At 41.6% G+C, this 21,070-nt stretch overlaps 1 protein-coding gene across 1 annotated transcript in view; it reads right to left on the bottom strand.

The window, feature by feature from the left end:
• The window catches only part of LAMA1 (laminin subunit alpha 1), a 103,226-nt gene extending 93,685 nt beyond the window's left edge, over positions 1–9,541 (bottom strand). Inside the window, exon 1 of the mRNA XM_082754441.1 lies at positions 9,433–9,541. Coding sequence (XP_082610567.1) covers positions 9,433–9,523 — 91 coding nt within the window. The 5' untranslated portion in view covers positions 9,524–9,541. The remainder of the gene's footprint in view (positions 1–9,432) is intronic.
• Positions 9,542–21,070: the final 11,529 nt, after the last annotated feature.

Raw genomic sequence — 21,070 nt, 5'->3', positions numbered from 1 at the left:
ATTCCTGGGTGGAAGGGAGCACCTTTCCTCTAACTCAGATGGAGCTGGTATGATTTGCAACTGGTGCAACACTTAGGACATGCAAGACTCGATCATTCCCTCACCTCTACTAAGAGATATCTTCTCATCTTCAATTTAAAAGGTTAATTGGGAAATATCCTCAGCAGGACTTTTTTCTGTTATAACCAACTGTTTAATATGCTACAGAGGTGGTGGTCTGCTTTTTGCAAGAAGTAAAACATACACTGCTACTTTTTTTCCCTAGGCTTTTTACTCCAGGCAAAGTAAAATTGCAAACTACATTAATTTACTTCCACTTGCCTGTCTTTACTCACAGGTTAACAAATACACAGGGCATATCTTGCATCTCTAATTTAAAAATATTAGTAGCAAATCACCTATTCCATGTTTGCTGTGTTTCAAGCCCTCACCACTTTCAAACCCTCATTATTTTAGAGTAAACATCCTTATAAAACCAAAGGCATTTGTGTCACACTGGATAAATTCTTGAAAGTGTAATTTTAAGGACACAAAATTAAAGAGGGGGGAAAAACAACATTGCAGAAGAAAAAAAAAGTTCTCTTCTGTATTACCATCAATGCTCAATAACTCAGCCACATGGAATTTTAATCAAGTGTCCTAAAAGTATTTTGCCTTTGGCCTGAAAACAAGAATGATACATCTCAGCCTAAAGGGTAATTTTTAAAGAAAATTCAAACAGTCTGAAGACCAGGCTTGAGAGCTGAAGTCCTTTAATTTAAAATTCAGCAACGCTACTGTGACATTACAACTTGCAAAGCACATTTTGGATCCTACCCTGAAACACCCCAAACATTTCTGCTGATTTACTGTGGGAAGTGAGACAATTATCCGGGAAGAGGTGCAGAGCAGAATGCATGTATTTCTCATTGTCCTCAAGAATAGACAAGATGAAGAGGGCTGCTCAAGTTTTAAAGAAAGAGCCTGTATCATCAGTTAGTATTATATGGTATATACAAGGATTTTTCTTTTTTGGGGGCAAACATCCTGACACCACTGAAAAGCCCCTTCTTACCCTCTTTTCTTATTACCTCAGCAGGATTTTTGGCCTACCAGCCTTAACCAAGCCAAGGTTTTTCAGTTACTGCTATTAGTTGTGGCAGTGGCAGCACAGCAATAGCAGATCCTTACACCAAGTGCCTGCAATAAAGTTTCTGAGCAACCTTACTGATTGCTGGAGTAAACATCAGTGTGGCAACCTCTGATCTACACCAAGACACATTGAATTCAGCTATCCACCAGCAATCACAGCTTCTACCTACTACTTCATTGGTGCCTTCAGGTCATATGCTATCTGTTATCATTACAGACAGATCTTCTCTCCTCTAGTCAACATGCAATTCAGCTTGAAGCTCCCTGCCCAGCCCCATACATCTTTCTCACTGCTTGCAAAGAACAGCTTCCTCCACTTCACAGAAAGCCTACACTGCACTTTGCAGTCATTTCTCCTATTAGAAATGCCCCCTTCCCAGTATTATGAAATACAAAAGAAATTAAGCTGTCCCTTGTGTGACCACTGTGAAGTGGAGAGAGGTCATCTAGTTGACCCTAGTATTTCTGCATGCCTTTAGCAATGATAAACTTCTGGTGGATGTTGGCAGACATGCTGTAAACCTACTTAAAGGAAGATAAATTGTCATTAGGACTTGATACTTGTCAGTTTCAGCTTCAAATTCATGTTTACTTTTAAATGACCATTTCAGTAACAAGCTTACATTTTTGCAAAGCAAAAAATATATGCTTTCTAAAATGTGATCAACTTTTACTGAGATTTACAAGTTAAAACATTTACAATGTTTTTCATCTTGTAAATGAGATGTATTATCCTGTAAATGCAAATCGGACAACTCATACAATTTAAAATGAACATAATTTAAATGCCTTACTGAACTAATGCAATGGCATTAGTTAGCAACTACTGAAGGAATAAATGAACAATTGTCTGTAGATAAATGTGAATTCACAGCTATTCTCCCAGAGTCAGTGGAGTTAATTTGATCTCTCCTATTCCCATCAAAAAGTTGAATTCTGGCATATTTTAAAGGGTATTTTCTGGTAGAAGTCACTTAGCATGTGTTTTAGAGGCTCCACAGGCTAGAGCAAATGGATGGAATCCTAGAAATTTCAACAGCACGGATTTCACAACCCCAATTCAAACCAGGGTTTCCACAGACCCTTATAATTCAAAGAACCTTCACTGCAAATTTCTGCTATCTAGCCCCTCTGAGCCAATAAAGTTGAAACCTAATCATAAGAGGCATTAGCAGACAGTTACAACCCTATTTTGCCTCCTCTCTTACAACAGTGCAAGATATGAACAAAAGAGACTACTAGAAAGGCAAGTAAAATATATGAATGGTGTAGCATGGAGGATTACAAAACATGCATTACAATTCATGCATTTGAATGAGAAAAGTTTGTAAGGAAACATTAGGAAAAAAAAAAATAGGGGGCTCTTCAGCAGCGTGGTAGCAGTGCCTTCAGGAACTGGTTTCCTCCCTTCAGCAAAGCAGAAACAGGGAAGGCGAGAGTTGATTAATTGGCTTTCCAAGCCCAGGCATTTTACTGGAGCTGGATGCTCATCAATTCACTCAAATGCTTTTTGTCTGGATACTCCGGGATGGGTTCAGAATAACTGAGAAGTTGGTAAGGACAGATTCTACCCTCCCACACCCCAGGCAGTGGCTCTGTCTGGGGAAGAGGCAGTGGAGGAGCAGCACAGCTTATCCACTTAATCAAATCTACAAAAGAAAAACATTCAATAATCAAATCAAGGCTATAGAAGTTGTTTCAAATTACCTGTATGGGTTCTGCACTGTTCCTGCAGCCTTTCAGCAAATAAAATCTTACACTAACAAAAATGATAAAGGAAGCAGTGGACACAGGCCTATCTTCAAGGTCATTTTACAGCGAAACAGAACAGCAAAAATGCAGGCAAAGCCAAGGGGAAAATAAAGTTTCCACTTAAAGCAGGCCATTTCTTAAACAGCTTTTTAACCTTTATTCTCATGCGGGAATCAAGAGGGGGATTGGAACTCGCAGCACAATAAATAAGTTCGGGAAAAGGAATTACTGTATGCTAGCAAAACAATTTAAAATCTGAGACTTTAATCTAAAATGAACTGGTCAGGGAATACCTCTGATATAGCCATTACTGTATTAAATGATAGTTTTAAAAAATCAAAAGCTAACAAGTTAATTCCTCCTGTTTTATTGGCTTTGCTCAAATCTACTCAGTTTGCACAAAGTGGTAGCAGATCTTCATGGGGCTGACTGGTAGGAAAATCACAGAAAAGAGAAGACAAAACTGCTGAGGCCATTACCTCAAATTAGCCACTGCTTCACAGAGCCTGCAAGTTTGGGTTGCTTGCAGAAAGGCAAGGGCTCTGGCCAGGCAGCAGGTGAGTGACTGCCATGCATCCCCCCTTCCAGCTGCCCTATGAACTCACATGGTTGTTAAAACAATTGTGATTCTTACAGAGATACTTTAACTACAAAGGAATGAACACAAACATACCTCCTAACCTTTTTTGCTTTGGCTCGCAACTCCAGCAGATGAAGTGTTCATATCAAAACTCTAAGCCAGAGTGCTATACTCACCACACAGTGCCCCTGGGCATTAGGATCAGCCTCTAGGATATCACTCATGTACCCAAAAACATATGTAAATGGGAGGTTTGATTGATGTGCACCTAAGGTTTATACCAACTAAGAAATTACAATTCTTGCAACCTAACCAATCTCACCTTGCAAAACTTCTCCAACATGCTATTTCTCTGGTCAGAAAGGGATGCCTTGAGGACAGCAGCTGTCTAACCCCTTTAGAAAAAAAATAAAGACATAGAAAAAAAGAAAGCATATTCCGTCTGAAGATCCTGTGTGAGAGTGCTGTAAATACCAACAACTGATCAACACACTGATAGTCCTGAATTTCCAGAGATGCATTTTTCTAAGCCCTTAGGGAATAGGGGAAATATTTATGACAGACAAATGTTTTTTTATCTTAATCTTCAGTCTATTTAGCATGCTTTCATGGGATTTTTCTTTGTCACATACCTTTGCACTCTGAGAAAAGAAGAAATAGTCTGTAGCTTGTTGGTGCTAACTTTGTTTTAAAAGACGTGTGGGCAAAAGGAAAAGGAAAGCAAAGTTGGGATCTAGGAGTCTCCATTCAATGCCAAGCACGTTTTCTTCACAAAATGTCCAAAATATTCCTTGCATACCACCAGAAAAAAATGAAATTTCTCATCATTTTCTTCTATCCCATCTTCCAGTCAGACCTCAATCATCAAAATTCTTACCTCACTGAGATTCATTATCTTTTACATTATTCTTTTTACATTTCAAATTCTTTGAGTATTATCAAGCCCTACTTCTCGTTAATAATTTTTGAAATATATTTGTATTCCCTATTAGGAATTTAGCATTATCATTGTAATGCAATAGTACCTGCAAAGGCAGCATTCCTGGGCACATGCAATGTGGTCTCTGTTTGAGGTGACCTGGCAGATAAGTAACCTAAAATTGAATTTGGTTAGAGCACTATACAGAACAAAGTAAAAGTGGAAAATATATATTCATATATATACAAGTTGGATTTCTACAAAATTGGGCATTCAATCTATCTAGTAACTGGCCCCTGAATCCCAGGTCTCCCCCTTTACTGGTTCCTGGGCATGCGAGCCTCTAAAGCCAACAGCCCTATGGGCTGTTGCCTATGTGCAGGCTCACTGTGGATCCCTCCAGTAACTGGCCTGGACTTTCAGCCTACCTAGAAGCTGGCCCTGACTCTTCTCATCTCTTTCTGACTCATGCACAGATGCACATTCACAAAGATGGGTCTCCTGGTCAATCCCTAGATGGTCTCCTCAGTAGCACTGGTCCTTCTGATCCCTCTGGCTGCTGAATTGCAGACCCTCTGGTCTCTTCAGTATCCATCCTAGAACTATAGCTGCTTTGATACCTGCTCCTAAACCTCTCATCCTACTTGCTGGCTGGCCTGGTGTGGTTCTATATGTCAGTGTGATCAAACAACAAACACCTTCTCTGGTCTGTCCAGCCACAGCCACTCAAGACATAGAGGTCCCTGTGACTTGTGGTCCCCTCTCCAGGGACTGACACTTTCACCTCCACACTCTGAGACCCCTTCACCCAGGAAAACAGTTAGAAACAGTTTAATAAAGACAGGATAGACTGTACTGATGAGGAACAGGGTACAGCAAGACAAGCCTGCTGACTGGCAACCTGCTTACAGCCAACATGTTTATCCTCTCATCCCTCTTTTTTACTCCATACTTGTTCTTTCTCAGAACTCCTGGATCCTCTGCTCCTTTCTCTGCCTTCACTTTTCCCCTTTCCCTGTCTTTGGCTTTTCCCCTTTGAGGCTCTTCCACATAATAAGTTTTGTCCAGTTGCAAAATGTTCTTCCCCTGCATTGCATAAGGAGTCCCACAGTCCCCCATAAGCAGTCACTACCTGGAGAACTTCTCCCATAGCTCCCTCACAGTGATGGGTGTCACAGTCCTGGCCCCACGGGCTGAGGCTGATGGCTATCATGGGACAGCCCTGAGAGGGACTGAGTTTTGTACTGGGGTTGCCCCACCTTATTCCTTTGTGTGTGTGAAGAGGAGACTTATCACATAGCTTGACAAGGTAAATAGAGCTTGGACAGTTAATAAGTACCTCATGGCCCTGCTACTTAACCCACATGAAGGCACATGAGGGACACATAGGTTTTTATAAGACCAGTGGAAAAAAGCTTTACTTGCTAAGATACCACATGGCAGTTCTAAACTCCCTATGAAATAATGTTTCATTTCATAGGGGAAGTGACCAGCCCTATCTTGAGAGCTTAAGAAGACTTTCCTCAAAGTTTTATCATCATCTTAATACATCCTAGGAGTTTGGCTCTCAGTTTCAGAAGGGTATGAGGAAATTGTAGATCATCCCATAAAACATGAGGATGTAGTGAGACAACTAAAACTATACCTAGATTTACCTATCTAGGCTTGCAGACTGAAGACCAGATCTAAAAAAAAAAAAAAAAAGACCCAAGTATTTTTCTAACAACTAAAGACACACCTAGAGTTCAAGCACACCAGCTCCAAGGTGGACTTCACCATCCTGAACAAGAGCACCAGGAAATCTATCTGCACTAAGTGGATCCCACCAAGTGACCCAGTAAAAGCTGGTGGACAAGGATATTTAAAAACAAACACACAAACAAAAAAAAACACCTTTCCATACTGTATTTAAATGTCTGATGGTTGCTTGCAACAGAAGTAGATAAAAAAGAGAAGGCCAGCATTTTGATTCTCCTTCCATTTTTGAGTGCTGACCAAAATAGAGCATCTGCTTTTTCTCTTGCCCATTATCCTTCTGCACCCTTTAAACTTGGATACATAGTAGCTTGGTTTCAAACAGAGGTTTGGAGGGATTTCATATATGCCTCCCCCTCCACTACCTGTCATAGCAAACTGGTAATAAGGCACTTTATTCAGAAATTGGAGACATGGGTTCAGACCATCTCAAGCTTAAGGAGATTAACCTAAATCTCCCACTTCCTGAGCAAGTGCTCTAATAATCTGATTCATAAGTAAACCTCATCACTTATGTTTCAGAAAAAAATGTGTTTGCTGAACATCACATTATGATTTGTGTATTATAGTCATAACTTACACATACTTTCTAAACCAGATTCTTAAAGCAAGGTAGGTTTGAAACCCAAATGGTGATAAGCCCGAGAAATACCTTTGCTAAGTTCTGCCCAGAGGAGGCACCCAAGGCACCTCCCTGGACTCATTCAGTCTCCTGAGCACCAACACTTAAAGCCTTTTGATTCTGAAACCCCAGGCAGGAACAGAACAGGCTGCCACAGCACACCAGCTCACAGAACAGAGATGAGATGCAGCCAAGGAGATTTTGTCTAGTACACATTTGAGAGTTATCGTTGAAAGACATTTACTGTGGCAAGATTTTTTTTAATTGTAGAAAAATCACCTGACAGTGGCAGAATCAAGTTTATGAAATACAGGTAATGCTGCACAACTTGCTTTTTCTTTCCACTTTAGAGACCTGTATCACTCTTACCCTCAGAATAATGAAGAATGCATTCCAGTGGAGCAAAGCTGCTACAAAAGCCTCTGAAACGGTTATTTGCTTCTGAGGTAGCACAACAGCTCTTGTCTGGATCTGGACACTAAAGATACGTGCTTCACAAAGAGTAACTCCCATTATTAAATACAAAAGACTCAGTTGAAAATACAGACCCAGCTTTTCAACATGATGGTAATACTTCAACAACACACCTGCAATTAAAATGCCAAGTAAATTTTATAGGTATGTAGATATTAATCTTCAGGCTGAAAGAACCAATCATTAACCTTTAAAGCTGGTTGCTGCACTAACTTTACTATTCCGCGTTGCTTTTTCTCAGATTGGACTTCAGCACTTTCTGACAGACCCCCGCAACTATTGTATGCACGTTTCCTCATCTGCTGACAGGACAAAAGCAGGCACCAACAGAAAAACAGGAAATGCTGAAAGGGTTCTACCAAGGTACTCTCCACAAGCAAGCCAAGATACCTTTTCCCCAAAACTTTCAAATGCTCCTGCAGTGTCCAAGAAATCTTTCTGTTAACAAAACAATGTTTTTTACATCATTACGATGCTTAAAGTTTAAACTTCAGTTGTTTACTTTCTGCAAAAGCAGCATGGCTATTCTAATCTGCATCACATTCTTCGCATTGTTTTAGGTTCAGTTATCTTGAATTCTGTGTTTTTTTGTAAGGCAGTTATCCACTGGGGGGTTTAATACCAACTGCTTCCTCTGATGATCTGTGCTCTCATGCTGAGAAAAAAAAAAGAAAAATCTATCAACTTAATCTAATAGGAGGAATGGTCTCCTGACCTAATCTTTCAACTAGAAAAATATAGGGTAATTAATTTAAATAGCCCCAGGAAGGGTGGCTTAGGTACGTTCAAATATACTGCTATCTTCAATCAGTGAGATAAAAATATGCATTTTATCAAGATGACTGACCATGTGAGCTGCTACATAAGAGCTGGAATGCCAGCACTAAACTCATTACTAAAGTTGCAGCAGATTACTGCAACGTGATCATTGCAAATTTCTGTGTGAGAAGAAAAGGCATGGGCTCTCTCAGATATACTTGACTAGCTTTAGGATAATTCTTACCTTTTTAAACTGTGTGCCAGCATGCATATTTAAATTAGTGAATTAGGGTTGTTTGATAGACAAATGGTACCTTATGAAAAACAACAGTGAAGTGCAAGTTTTGTGCCACTTTTCATTTGTTTCTAAGAGTAAGTTCTCACAGCCAAGGCAAGGTGTATTTAATTACAGGTTGAAATATATTGACTCAGCAACTTGGGTTTGATTTAACATCAACCTTGATGTTGAGGAGGAGGTTTTGTACACGTAACATTAATAAGCACACTTGCTTTTCCTGCAGCGTGCAAACAGCCAGATGCTAATCTCACACGCTATACCCATCTTGAACGCCACACTTCACCATAAACAAAACCAAGTCATGCATCTGCACAACATATGCCTTCCAACCATTTTCCGTCCTCGGCTTTTGGTTTTAACTGAGACCCGAGGCGGCTGGGGACTGGCGTGCCGTGCCGTGCCGGCAGCAGCGCTCAGCGCAGGTCCTGCTGCTGGCTCCAGCAGGAGGAGAAGCACACCGAGCAGGAGCACCTGATGGCTCCAGCGCTGTACCTGGCAGCCCAGCACACCCGAGCAGACCCCTGCAGAGCCGGGCTCGGCTCCTGCTCGCCAGCCAAACTCCCCGGGCTCTGCTCCTGGAACAAAGCGGCCGCCCCGAGCCGTCCGCCGCGGTACCACGTGCGAGGAGAGAAAACTTTGGTAAATCGGCTCCGTTACATCCTCACGCCGCCTCTCCCTCACGCCCGGAGAGGGCTTTTCATCCCCTTTCACCCCAAAGAAGAGGGGCTTAAGCCGGTTTGCATCAGCGACGGCGCTTCCCCAGCAGGGGGGCACCCGGGGCTGCGGGCCCCCCATCTCCCTCGGGGACGGAGCTGTCCCCGGGTCCCCCCCGCCGGCCCCGGGGAGCGGGCAGCTCCCGTGCCCCCTTCCCTCCCCCGGCCCCTTTTCGGCGTTCCCCGTCCCCCACAAAGGGAGTGGGCGGCCCGGAGGAGGCGGCCGGGCGGAGTGGCCCCCACCGCCGCCGCTTCGGGAGAAGAAAGGGCTGCAGCAGCCACAGAGATGGAGGAGCGAGGGGGAAAAGAGTCCCCCACACCCCCGTACCCACTGTGCCCAGCACGGGCAGGGGGCACCCCATAACCCCCGATGGGGATGGGGACAAGCTGGATCCGCGCACCCCACGCCCACTCCTCCGCGACCCTCACCTCGGGGCTGGCCGTGCCCCGGCGCCCAGAGGAGCGAGGCCAGAGCCAGCAGCAGCCGCCACCCGCTGCTGCCCACCATCATCCTCATCATCACCCCGCCGCCGGGAGGGACTGCCTGCCGCCCGCCCCGCCGAGCTGCCCGCCTTATAGCCGCCCCCCTCCCCACCACCGCCCCCGGCCCGCCCCGCACCCGCACCCACGCCCACCCACGACCCCCCCCGTCGGAGCGTCCCGTTTGGGGAGGCCCGAGGGGGGCGCCTGAGAAACCCCAAAAGGGCGTCGTGAGGTGTCACCCCCCCGCCCCCCGGCTGTGCGGAGCCCTCCTGAGCCTCCTCTGCTGCGCGGCCGTGCAGCCATGTTTGTGCACTGGGGGGCTCGTCCCTGGTCCGACCTGGACCAGAAAACCGGCTGTGGGAATTCCTCAGGATCGTTTCTACATATTTCACTCAGATTTCATTCACGTTTGGCTTCCGTGTTTTAAGGGTCGCCAGTCACACAGCTCATACGCACAGCTACTCCTTAACAACTATCCCAAGCGAGTTGCAGCAAGGTACCACACTTTCCGAAACAAAGAGCTGTGTGGTTGGAGCAGGGGAATTTCAGTCAAGACACACCGTCTCATACCTGAGAACACGTCCCGGTTACTTTCTAGGAAAACCTAAGTTTGCTCAGCTTCAGAAACCACATTCCAAAATGCACTGCCAGCTGTGAGTTGCATGAGCAAAGTTAGGCTGCAAGTGCATTCTTCAAGTCGTGGGGAGCTGCTTATAGCTTTCAGGCTGCAGCTTGGTTGTCTGGTGGTTTTTATTGATCAGGGTAAAGAAATTCAAGAAAAGAACAGTAATTTGTATATTTCGTAAAATAATAAAGCTATTTTTTATCCTGTAACTGAAGAGTTATCAATTGTACTTGAGAATGCATAACATTATTTATTCTCCAAACACGCACAAAAAGGAAGAATCCCCAGGTCAAGGAGATAAAAATGAAAATGTTCTGCCACAAAATGGTATCAAAGGCCTTCAAGCCTACAAATAAATAACACTCCACATCTGTCCCTTCCAAAAGATCTGTCCTTTGCTCACACCAGGAACTTCTTAAATTTCAGGACAGGCAAGAAGGAGGAAAGCAAAACATCTGTGGAGAGAAAAGTCAACAAATTTCAAGAGCCCAAGTGTCATTTGTTCTAAAATCACAGAGGTCAGGTTAAGGAATCCTCTGTGCAGGATCGCAAGTACCAGTTGGAAGCCAAGTACAAAGGAATGGGAAAGAGGAGCATCTGTGCAACATAAAATCCCACCAGTCTGCAGCTTTGTAATTAGTTTAACCATTTCATCAAATTCCAACAGATTGAAGAGTACTTTCTTTACATCCATGCAATGAGCAAGTGCCAGTTCTTTATTACATGCATTAATCGTCGTCAAAATATTCTACTAGGGCTAGAGTATGTGTATCGAGATCCAGCCCTGGACTATGTCATCAGCCTCAATTATTATACCTTAACTAAACATCTGTATACAAGTTGTAACTGAAAAGTATACATTGCATTTGTCTGCAGGACCGCATCTCTGTTGTTGTGTCCATTCCTTGCAAAAGCCAACTCTCCTCCAACTTCATGTGAGTACATACCTCTTCTAGGAGGATTATTGTGTTTCCTCTCACTCCTGCTTCCACAGTTCACTGCTGTTGGTACAAAGTACCAAACAATCAGGCTGATCCCTGCTTCAAGACATACCACTGCTAATATAATTCTTTCCTGACCTCAGTTTCTAATGAGCTTTGAATGATTATGCCTTTAGATGAGAATCTCAGCTTCTTAAGCGAGTGTAACTATAATGCATGTTTACACTGAGCGCATCAGGTACCATTTGTGGAAGATTAGAAATTTCTTAGTCTTTACCAAACCAATCCAATGAGAAAATGGAATGTCATAGTACAGGTAAGATCCTGATGGTGTGAAGAAGTGTACAAGAATTAAAACATTTCAGAGTACTGTACTCTTTCATGCACATTTATACAGCCCTCATAGCCCATATCCATCAACTGAAACTATGAGCACTATTATGCCATATATGCTTAATGTAAATAGTAACACTACAAAATAAAATGGCAGATGAGACTTTTATATTACAAAATGATTAACTTGCTAGTGCTAAAACTTTCCATGAAACAAGGGCAGAGATAGCACAAACTTTACTAAGGATGAATTCTGAATACCTCACAGTTATTTGTTTTACTAATTAAAATTAGCTCCAAAATAAACAAAACAAGCTTGCTATGCAATGAAAGAAAAAAAAAAAAAGTTACCTGTAAATAACCAGAAAATACTCAGAGGTGTGATTACAGGGAACTTCTTAAAATTTTATTTTCTCTCACCACAAGTTTCATGAATTAGAATTGCCTTAAGGACTAAGTGTTTCAGTTGCAAAGAAATGGAAAATACTAATATTTGGGATTATGTAGCACAAAGTGAATAAGTTAAACTAGCCATCTGTGGGTAACAGCCTATTGATAAAAACATTGCCTTCAGCAAAAACAGAGGTTTGGGAGAATTAAACTGGAGAAAGACCAAATACACAAAGTCTGAATGGAACCTCTCTGCTATCCTGCACCTAAGTAAATGCCCAGTGAACACCAAATATGTTTTTTCAGCTTTTGTCTGGGCTGCTGTGCTTAAGGCAGAACTATTGTGTTGGTGGCAGGTTCCCTCTAGCCCCCTCAGGAGCACAAAGTCACCTCCTGACCCTGAGGGCAGTGGGGGCACTCACAGCTGTCAGCAGTGCCGTGCTTCTCCTCATCCATAGCATATAACTTGCACATCCCAGCATCCCACCTTGCTACCTACCCCACTTCTAGTGATCCTTTTCTCTCCACTGCAAATCAATGCATTTTTACGCTACAAACACCTTTGATGCAGTATTTGCTGGAAGTGCGGTGGGGAATTTGGAACAGCTTCTCAAAGGAGGTATGCTAATCAAACCAGTCAATAATCCCACCCAGAACTACATCTGACAGCTAAGTAAGCTTCTTATTAATAGCTGTACTGTACTACAAAGGGTCTTTCTAATTTTTAGCTGCTCTCTTTTTTTTTTTTTTTTTTTTTGGTTGGGCTTTTTTTGCACACACTTGTTATCCATTCTGTCTTTGTCTCCTTAGCTCAGAAGCACCACCCAAGTGTTCTGAAAAAGTACTCTGGAAATAATTATCACTTATCATCAGAGGAAAAAAAAAGTTCAGTAAACTGCCTGTCTGCCTCTAATAAACATTCACTCGCTACTAAAAGCCGGTTTAGATAACTTGTTATTTTCCCCAGAACTCTTCAAGTGTTTTTCTCCCTCAGAAAAGTCCGTCTGGAGGTTAATAAATCTGAGCTGTGACAGACCAAAGAGAGGGGTAAATTCAAAGCAAAAGGCCCTTCACAGCACACCCTGCCTACAACTTCCTCTCATCAGAGAAAGCCACCTTTACAGCTTGACACGTGGGAAGTATGATTCAAGGAACAAGGTGTGGGCTGGGGCAGATCCCCATTCCCTGCCGATGCTCCTCTGCTGGTAGCCTGGCTCTCTGCAAAATATTTTGCCCTTCCAATTCCTGAAAATGATTTCAAGCCGTAACTTGAAATCTGTGTTATGATAATTTGGCTCCGAGATGACAAAGGCTTCCAGGAGGATTAAAGAAAATCTGCTGTTTTGGAGGAAGCTGGGAAACAGCTGCTCCAGCAGACTGCACAGAGCTGTCACAGGCAAGAGGACAAGGTGCGAGTGGATTGAGCGCCTCCAGCCTGGCCAGAAAAGGCACAGCGTGGGCTGCCCTGCAGATGCAGTCACCCAAAGGCTTGCCTACTTCATGCTGTGGGCTTTGTTGACCCCAGGAGCTGCCTGGACTTAAGTGCCTGCCAGAGAGGAGGGCTAGCTTTAGAGAGAAGCAAGCGCTCTAGGATGGTCTGGATGCCAAGAGGGGGGAATGGAGGAAAGAAAATGGGAAATTCGGTGTAAATTCCTACTCTGCTCCCAGAACACTCATATAACACAGAGGATTTTTAATTCCTGGGCTACCTCATATACCAGGTACATGCCTCTGCCTTACCCTGACCACGTGTAGGTTTAGTGGTACCCTACCCTCCAGGCTCTCAAGGGGCTGTGGACACCCTGTGCCCCCCTCCTATTACCAGCTGTGATTTTTGCCCAGGTGCTATAAGCATCTGGGGAGAAAGCACCTGGTGCTTTCTGCTGTGAAGAAGGCACCAGGAGCTCCAGCAAAGAGACCAAAAGCTCTGCCAAGGAGGAGATGTGGGCAGGAGCCAGCACAAGACAGAAGTGTCATTACTGGCTGCTCTGCACCAGGGAGGGGCTGGATTCTTCCTGATCTCAGTAAGATACGCACAATACCAAATAACATAATAAAAGTGATTTTATAATAGGATGCAAATAAGACAAGGATTATTGATAGCAAGCAATTCTTATTTCTCTTCATTCTCTTCACTCCTCCTTTCATGCAGCACTAGGTAGACCTTATGCAAGCCATATAGTTGCCCCAGACTCCCTGTTTTGAACTGAAGGAGAAAACTATCTCATTACGTTATGGTAAATATATCGCATGTCTGGATCACACCAAGACACCTACCTGACTGTGAAGACACTTTGTGTAACTCCTGGCCGTTCATGACGACCAAAGAAGGAGTTGCAGGTAGTAAGAGATACTTGGTACCAGGGAACTGTGCCTGTCTCGGGTGGTATGATTTGGAAATGGGTTAATAGACCTGCACTGGTTCTGTGATGCAAAATACCTGTTGATGTTTTTCTGTTGATTGATTTCTGTTCTTCTTCCACCAGAAGGGATGGAAGCATTGGCTGTGAAAGATGTCAAAGGCAGACTCAGCATGTCTTCTGTGAATAGCTTACAGGCTGGAAGTTGTGATTACCATCCAAGGGGAATGATTGGATGCTATATTGTATTATGGTAAATATATTCTCCCTGAAAATCACAGTAAAATCACATACATTTTTGTTCTGTTGGAAAAATGGGATTTACAGATTATACAGAATGCAATACCATCACCGCTGGTGATCGGCAACAGCAATAATGCTCTTTCCAGTCTGGGCATGGAACCCCTCCTTGCATTTTGATTAAACTGTTTGCAAGAGCTTGAAGGCTCCAGTAACCCATGTAGGCAAAGGAACGGCCCCAGGTAAGTTCATGACAGGCATCTATAATGAAGGACTCAGCATAAAAGCAGAAAAATTTTTAACTCATACTGATCATCTCCAACCTGATCCTGGATCTGTAGAAAGAGCTTGTGGGACTTGAAAGATACAAACCCACCACTTCCAAATTTGTGTTAGGAAGGGGAAAGAATATAACATGGCCTTCTTGGAGATGTGCAAGATGAATGGCTTTTAATTTGTGCCCCTAACCTCTAAGATAGTTCTGAGTGAACAGAGAAATTATAAATTATTTAGCTCAACCACAACTGACTTATGAAAGAAGATTAAAGTTTGTGATTTTTTTTTTGCTTTCATACTGTTTTGCAAAATATATTGAATAGGAGTTAATCAGTTAATCACACAGTCTGATCATTTCTTTGTTGAGTTTGGATTTCTTCTCAAGTGTAGTCAGGTATGCAGCTGGGAAAAGATCTGTAGGATGTCAGTATTGTTCCGGTGGTTGAGCTTTTAACAGCAGGTGCCAAGATTTTGCTGCCCAGAGACATATACCTGTCTATGCAAAATCTGTGTTAAAAAAAGTCATCTTGATGTGATATTAGCAAGATTTACATCACCTTTTCTGTAGAGTATCTGGAGATCATGCAAGAAACCCAACTTCTAGAAAGTAGAAAATGAAAGCCAAGAGTTTAAATATGTGACCTCTTTTTCCAAATTGTAGAACAATAAATATCTGTGGTTGTCTTTCGTAGCTTTTAAAGTGAAGTCATTTATTTATACACCTAAACATGAATTTAATGTCAGCTTTAAGCTTCTGTTACAGAAATTTGCCATAGAATCAACATGAAGAGGCAATGCAACTTCATTGATGTGGGAGGAAATACGCACATAATGCTATTATTTAATCTTAAGTGCCATCCCTGCTATTGCAAGAAAGTGCTTTACACCTATCTGCAAAGTCATTATTATCAAACTGAATAATTTATCACTTCCAATTTTCAAGAAATTATACCTGCCTAAGACTCACACCATTGAAAAAATAGTAATTCAGAAAACTATGTTGACTTCCTAATAATATAGGGTACAGTAGGAGTGTCCTACTGTGAAGTTTCAAGAAGCATCATTTCAAAGCCAGCACTAGCTCTTCCTCTCTATACAGCAGGTGAACTTGTCTTCCTACTGCCTGATGGGTGCCTTTATCTGTATTTCAACCAAATTTTTGTAAGTGGAGAAAAAATTGATGATGTGGTCTGAAAATCTTTGTGCTTCACCTTTCTAATGGTACTTAGAGATACCCTCTGCTACCCAAACATTGGCATTAACATACTGAATGGAAGCAGAGCTAAGGCTTACACTTTATCTTTAAACTTAACTCTGCACTCTTTGAAGTGCCTGATTTTGAATTAAATACATATACATTGAATTAAATACAGGAAGTGATGAAATCACTGTTTGTATTGTGTTTTAAGTTCTTTGCCTGAGCTGGAAAATTGGAGAACAGAGAAACCCCTTTAACTCATAAAGAACTAAAGGGTAGCAGGCAAAAGGACAAAGTTTGTGGGGATATCTTAATTACTGACAAGTTAAATTGCACCGACTAGAACTTATTTTCCGATTCTTTTTTTTAATAATGTACTGCAAACTCAGTGTTAAATGCCACTGAGTCTTGCTAGCATTTTCAGTCTCTTTCATGCTGTATAAAATAAACTCTCATCAGTGAAGAAGCAGTTTAACACTTTTTAATATCTAGCAAGGTATCAGCTCCACTTGAAAAAGAACGATAATTAAAAATTCATGAGATACTGGAAATGTTTAGAATCTGAATTGCTTAGCAGGAAGAGACAACTGTGTCTACATAAATATTATCCACATGATGGATGGATTGTCAGGCTGTATTTACTAAGGTACTGTTTCTATGTAAACACAGTTGCTAATTAGAGGTTTGTTTTGGAGAAAGAGACACAAAGCCAATCAGTTTGATGAGGGGAGAGCTTAGGAGGTGAGCTCTCTAGCTCATCTTTGACTTCAATCAAGAAATGCCTTCGTTAGAAAAAATGAAAACATTATCAAGTTGTAGTCAGTCCTTATCTGCAGAGACATTTCAGCACTGCATTTACCATCCCTGAATTCCTTCCTGCACGTTTCTGGTTGTCTCCAGGGAGCAGACAGAGGTGCTATCCTGCAAGTGGCAATTAAAATTCTTCCCCATCTACACAAAGTCCCTTCTCCTTCCATCACCCTACAGCCTGAGGTGACCCCACCACAGGTGCTCCCAGGAGCCTGCATCTTTCTGGGGAGAGGCATCACCAACCAGCCTGACGATAACATTTGTAGCTCATCTGAAGGTGCCAATGAAACCATTGCTTTTTCTCTTTTTCAGTTTTTCTAATTTGTAAAAGACAGGGAAAAAAAAAAAAAAAAAAAGCCCTGGCTGATATCACACACACAATGTAACCAGGCAAATATTTTACTTTTGCTTGGAAGACTCTTTTATAAATACTAACAGAGGACAGGAAAAATAGCTATTATTGCAATAGGATTTTTGGTAAAATGTCAGGAACTAAAGAATACTGGAAGTTGCTCCATTGAAAATTGAAAATTAGCCAGTTACAAAATAAACAAGTCAGCATGGAGTTTATGCAGTGATTTTTGGTGAATATTTTATATTACATAATTTCCAAAGCATTCTATAAACTCTACAAGATGATGACACTAACAACAGGTATGGCTCAATTAATTGGCACAACAATGAAACCACAAGCACAAGACTATATAAATAAAATAAAATAAAACAAAAGCCCTTCAAATCCAAACCAGAGCACTAGCATGTAGGTTGTTTCCTGATGAAAAAGAGTAGCACTACTTCAATTTTCAAGTATTGCTATGGTATTTGTGATGATGCTGTGTTTTGGTGTATTTTGTTATTACAGTATTTTTTAATTTGATTTTTAATTACTTGCTCGATACTAACAGAAGTAATACGTTTTTGTTTTATAGATACTTAAAGAATATTAGAGTAAAAACTTGTAATGAAAAGGTCTTAATTGCTAAAGAAATAATAAAAAATCGCACAGAAATAATAAAGAACTACAATTAAGTATTTGTGGACCTATGTTCTGTCTTATTCAAATCTGTAAATCTTAGCTACCTACCTCTGGCGAACCTGCAATCTTCCTGCTTCAGTGTGCCGTTTCCAGATTTCGTTCTGCAGTGATTGAAAACACCCACTGGATGGCAGTGCAAACCTGCAAGTTGAAACCTTTAACTCCTTTCCTCCCAGCACCCTCTTCATCTGCGCTAATGGAACCAGCTCAACCTGTATTTGCAAAGCGGAGGCCACCGGCTGCTTTTTGCTGTGGCCTTTTTGTATTTTTCATATCTGTCACCATGCAAGTCTGAAAAATCAGGATCGGTTGTGCTCATCCCCCGCTGCTGGCTGCTGCACGAAGCATCCCGCTGGCTGTGCCTGGCAGGAGGCTGGCCAGCTCAGGATGCTTCAGGCAGACAAAACAGTCACTCTCATGGAAAAAATGATGAGACTGGCTGTCTGTAGGGGAGTTTTTCTGCTCCTGAACAGTTAAGCGTTAGCTTATTTCATAAAGCTCGAGCTTTACGAGTTTATTTTTCACCTCCCTAATGTAACTTACCGACTGCATGAATGTCCTCGTCGTGCATACAATGCCTGAAGAGCCACAGCTGCAGGCTTGTTTCACGTGCTGTTCATCTGAAACAGCATCCAGAGAAGGCTGCAGAGCTCTGGGTAGAAGAGGGGCACAGGAGGCACAGTAGCTAATAAGCAAGCTGATTGAAAATCAATGTGAGTGCAATAAATACTTCTTGTTCATAGCATTTCTCCACGTTCAAAAAAATAATATTTTTCTTTTCCTCCTCTTAGATGCCACGTTTGCCTCACCTCTTTGAAAAACAAAGAACAACTTTCGTAGCACCTCTTATTCCCTGAAAATTTCTGATACCCTTCCAACCCCTTCAATTTTGTGATTCTGTGATACTTGGTTCATTCTGGTACCCATGCTGAACTCACTTATTAGCGTTTAACAAGCCGGATGCCTTCTAAGTTCATGGGTTTAATTGCTTTGTCAAAGTAACAGGTTTTACTGTTATAACTTTTGTGTAATATTGGCAAAAAGATAAATTCCACATCCCTTCCTGAAGCAAAACTCTCATTAAGGTCAGTTTGAACTTTACCCCAGGAAAAAAAAGGAAAAAAAAAAAAAAAAAAAGAATCACTGAGCCTGGAATTTGGAGTTAATGCATGACAGATTTGCAGTAGTGATTGCAGTAAGGGCAATGAAATCAGAAGAATTTTGCTTGAGAGCAAATTTTTTACTAGAAATAAATAATTGATAGTCAATCATTACTAAAAAGAAAGAAAGAAAAAAAAAAAGACGACTATCTAGGGAAGCTAATAGCTGTTCAGTTTAAATCCAAATGTCTTTTTTTTTTTTTTTTCTTTTTTCCCTCTAATACATATTTTAAAACACCTGTCTTTAAAATAAAGTTCATTTTCTTGCCCATGTGAATTGGCTACGCCTTCTGAAAGAGCCTTTCCAAGAATGTCTGAAACATAACAGCTATCATGACAATTTTCAATAAATCATCCCTGGCTGGGAGTCTCAGAGGAAGAGAAACTAAATGATGATTGAATTATCCTTTTATCTCTAAAAGTGATCAGGACTGAGGCACTATGAATAAATGGTTTTAGAGCACTTATATTTCTTCTATCATGATTCAACCTGTTCTGCGAATGAAGAACTCCCCAAATTTCCACTTTTTGGATGAAAATTCACAGAAAATAGCCAGTGACTTGACGAGGGTTAGTGTACAGGGTGGTGTGAGTCATGCAGCAAATAAACTCCCCTTGCATAAATGCACCACATTTGAAACCTAAGCAATATCCACCAGTGTGTCATGGATGCAGGGCACATAAACCAGTTGTGCAGCTACAAGAAAAGTAACACCTCCAAAATAAAGGCTCCAGGTCACACCAAGTTCCCCAATAGCCATGCTTCCAGCTACTAGGTTTCCAACCATGCACATGCCATCCATGCTGCCTGCTCTCTTTCTGCCCAACCTGTGCCTTCCTCACCTCCAGAGGCAGAGAAGGAAGAAACAGATGTAACAGGAAAATGATTTAAATGCAGTCCAGATATCACTTGTGGATCTGAATGCCCTCTGGCCAGAGTGCACCCACCTGCTTAACATCTTTCATTCGCAGAGAGCTGAGCATTTTATTTCTGAGTATATTTTCAAATGGCATCACCTGCTTTGCAAACAGTGAAGTCACCACATGCCATGGCCTTTTTTTAATTTTCAAAAAATACATTAAAAAAAAAGGAAATAAAATATGCGTGCAGCTCTGCTGCTGAGGCAGCCCCAGTCTGGCTGGAAGAGCAAGGAGTACGGTCAGAACCAGGCAGGCAATACCCAAAGCTGCCAAGCAGTGTTGAAGATCCCCGTTTCAACATGTTTCTGAATGAAACATATTCTGACAACACATTGCAGTATTGTAACTGGATTGAAGTCTCATTTTTTCTAACCTGGATGCAAGCAGAACTTCAGTATTTGCAGAAAATGCACATCATTTGAGTATTTTAAACATATAATCATTTAAGACAATAAATAAAGTCACATGTACTGAACGGTATACATGTGTCTGTGTATTTAAGTACCCATTCTTATATAATTGATGATGTATTTCAATACCCCCCTTATTGTCTGTTTGGATGCTCAGTGGTTTAGAGTAGAGAAATTTCACAAACATCCACAGTAGCAAGCCTTACACAAAGCCTGGCTCCTATACTCCAGCATCATCTGCATGTTCCTTAAAAGTCTTTGAATTAATAGCTTAAATATTTATCCTGAGACTCCTCTTCCCACCTTTTGTCAGGAAATAATGGTTTTTTCATTAATAAATTAGATCATATGTGTTCAATAACATCAGCAGTGTGTGCAATAACTTCAGCAGAAATGTGCGCACACATTTCTGTCTTTACTGCCACAAAAACAGAACGAATGAAATAGATGCTGTACAGCTACTTCCCACTGAGAAGTCAGCATAGTGCTTAAATAAAATGGGAATTAGATGTTCAGGCATAGTTTTCTATCATCAGAAGGGGTGTAATGATGTGATGGCAAGGGTCTGTCCAGAAGCTCCCCCATTTCTGAGATACATAGGGATGTTTAAGATGTAAAGCCAGTGGGCTACATTCCAACTGAGAATTAACAGGTGCAACTTCCAAAATAAACAATGCTGGCTGACATCAATTCTGAGTTTGGCCTGTTTAGAAAATATTTTTGTTTGCTTAATGCCACAGAATACAGAATACCTTCCCACAGTCCCAGGTGCTCTTGGATTATCTAAATGCAATGGATTATACAAAAAAAAAAATCTAGAACAGAATGATCACTTTAATAATCCTGCTGGAAATGTACAGTGTAGCTGACTTTTGCAGTGGCCA

This window comes from Aythya marila (assembly GCF_965140915.1).
Source record: "Aythya marila genome assembly, chromosome: 2".
NCBI classification, from domain to species: Eukaryota; Metazoa; Chordata; class Aves; order Anseriformes; family Anatidae; genus Aythya; species Aythya marila.
This window is presented reverse-complemented; position numbering and strand designations above follow the sequence as displayed.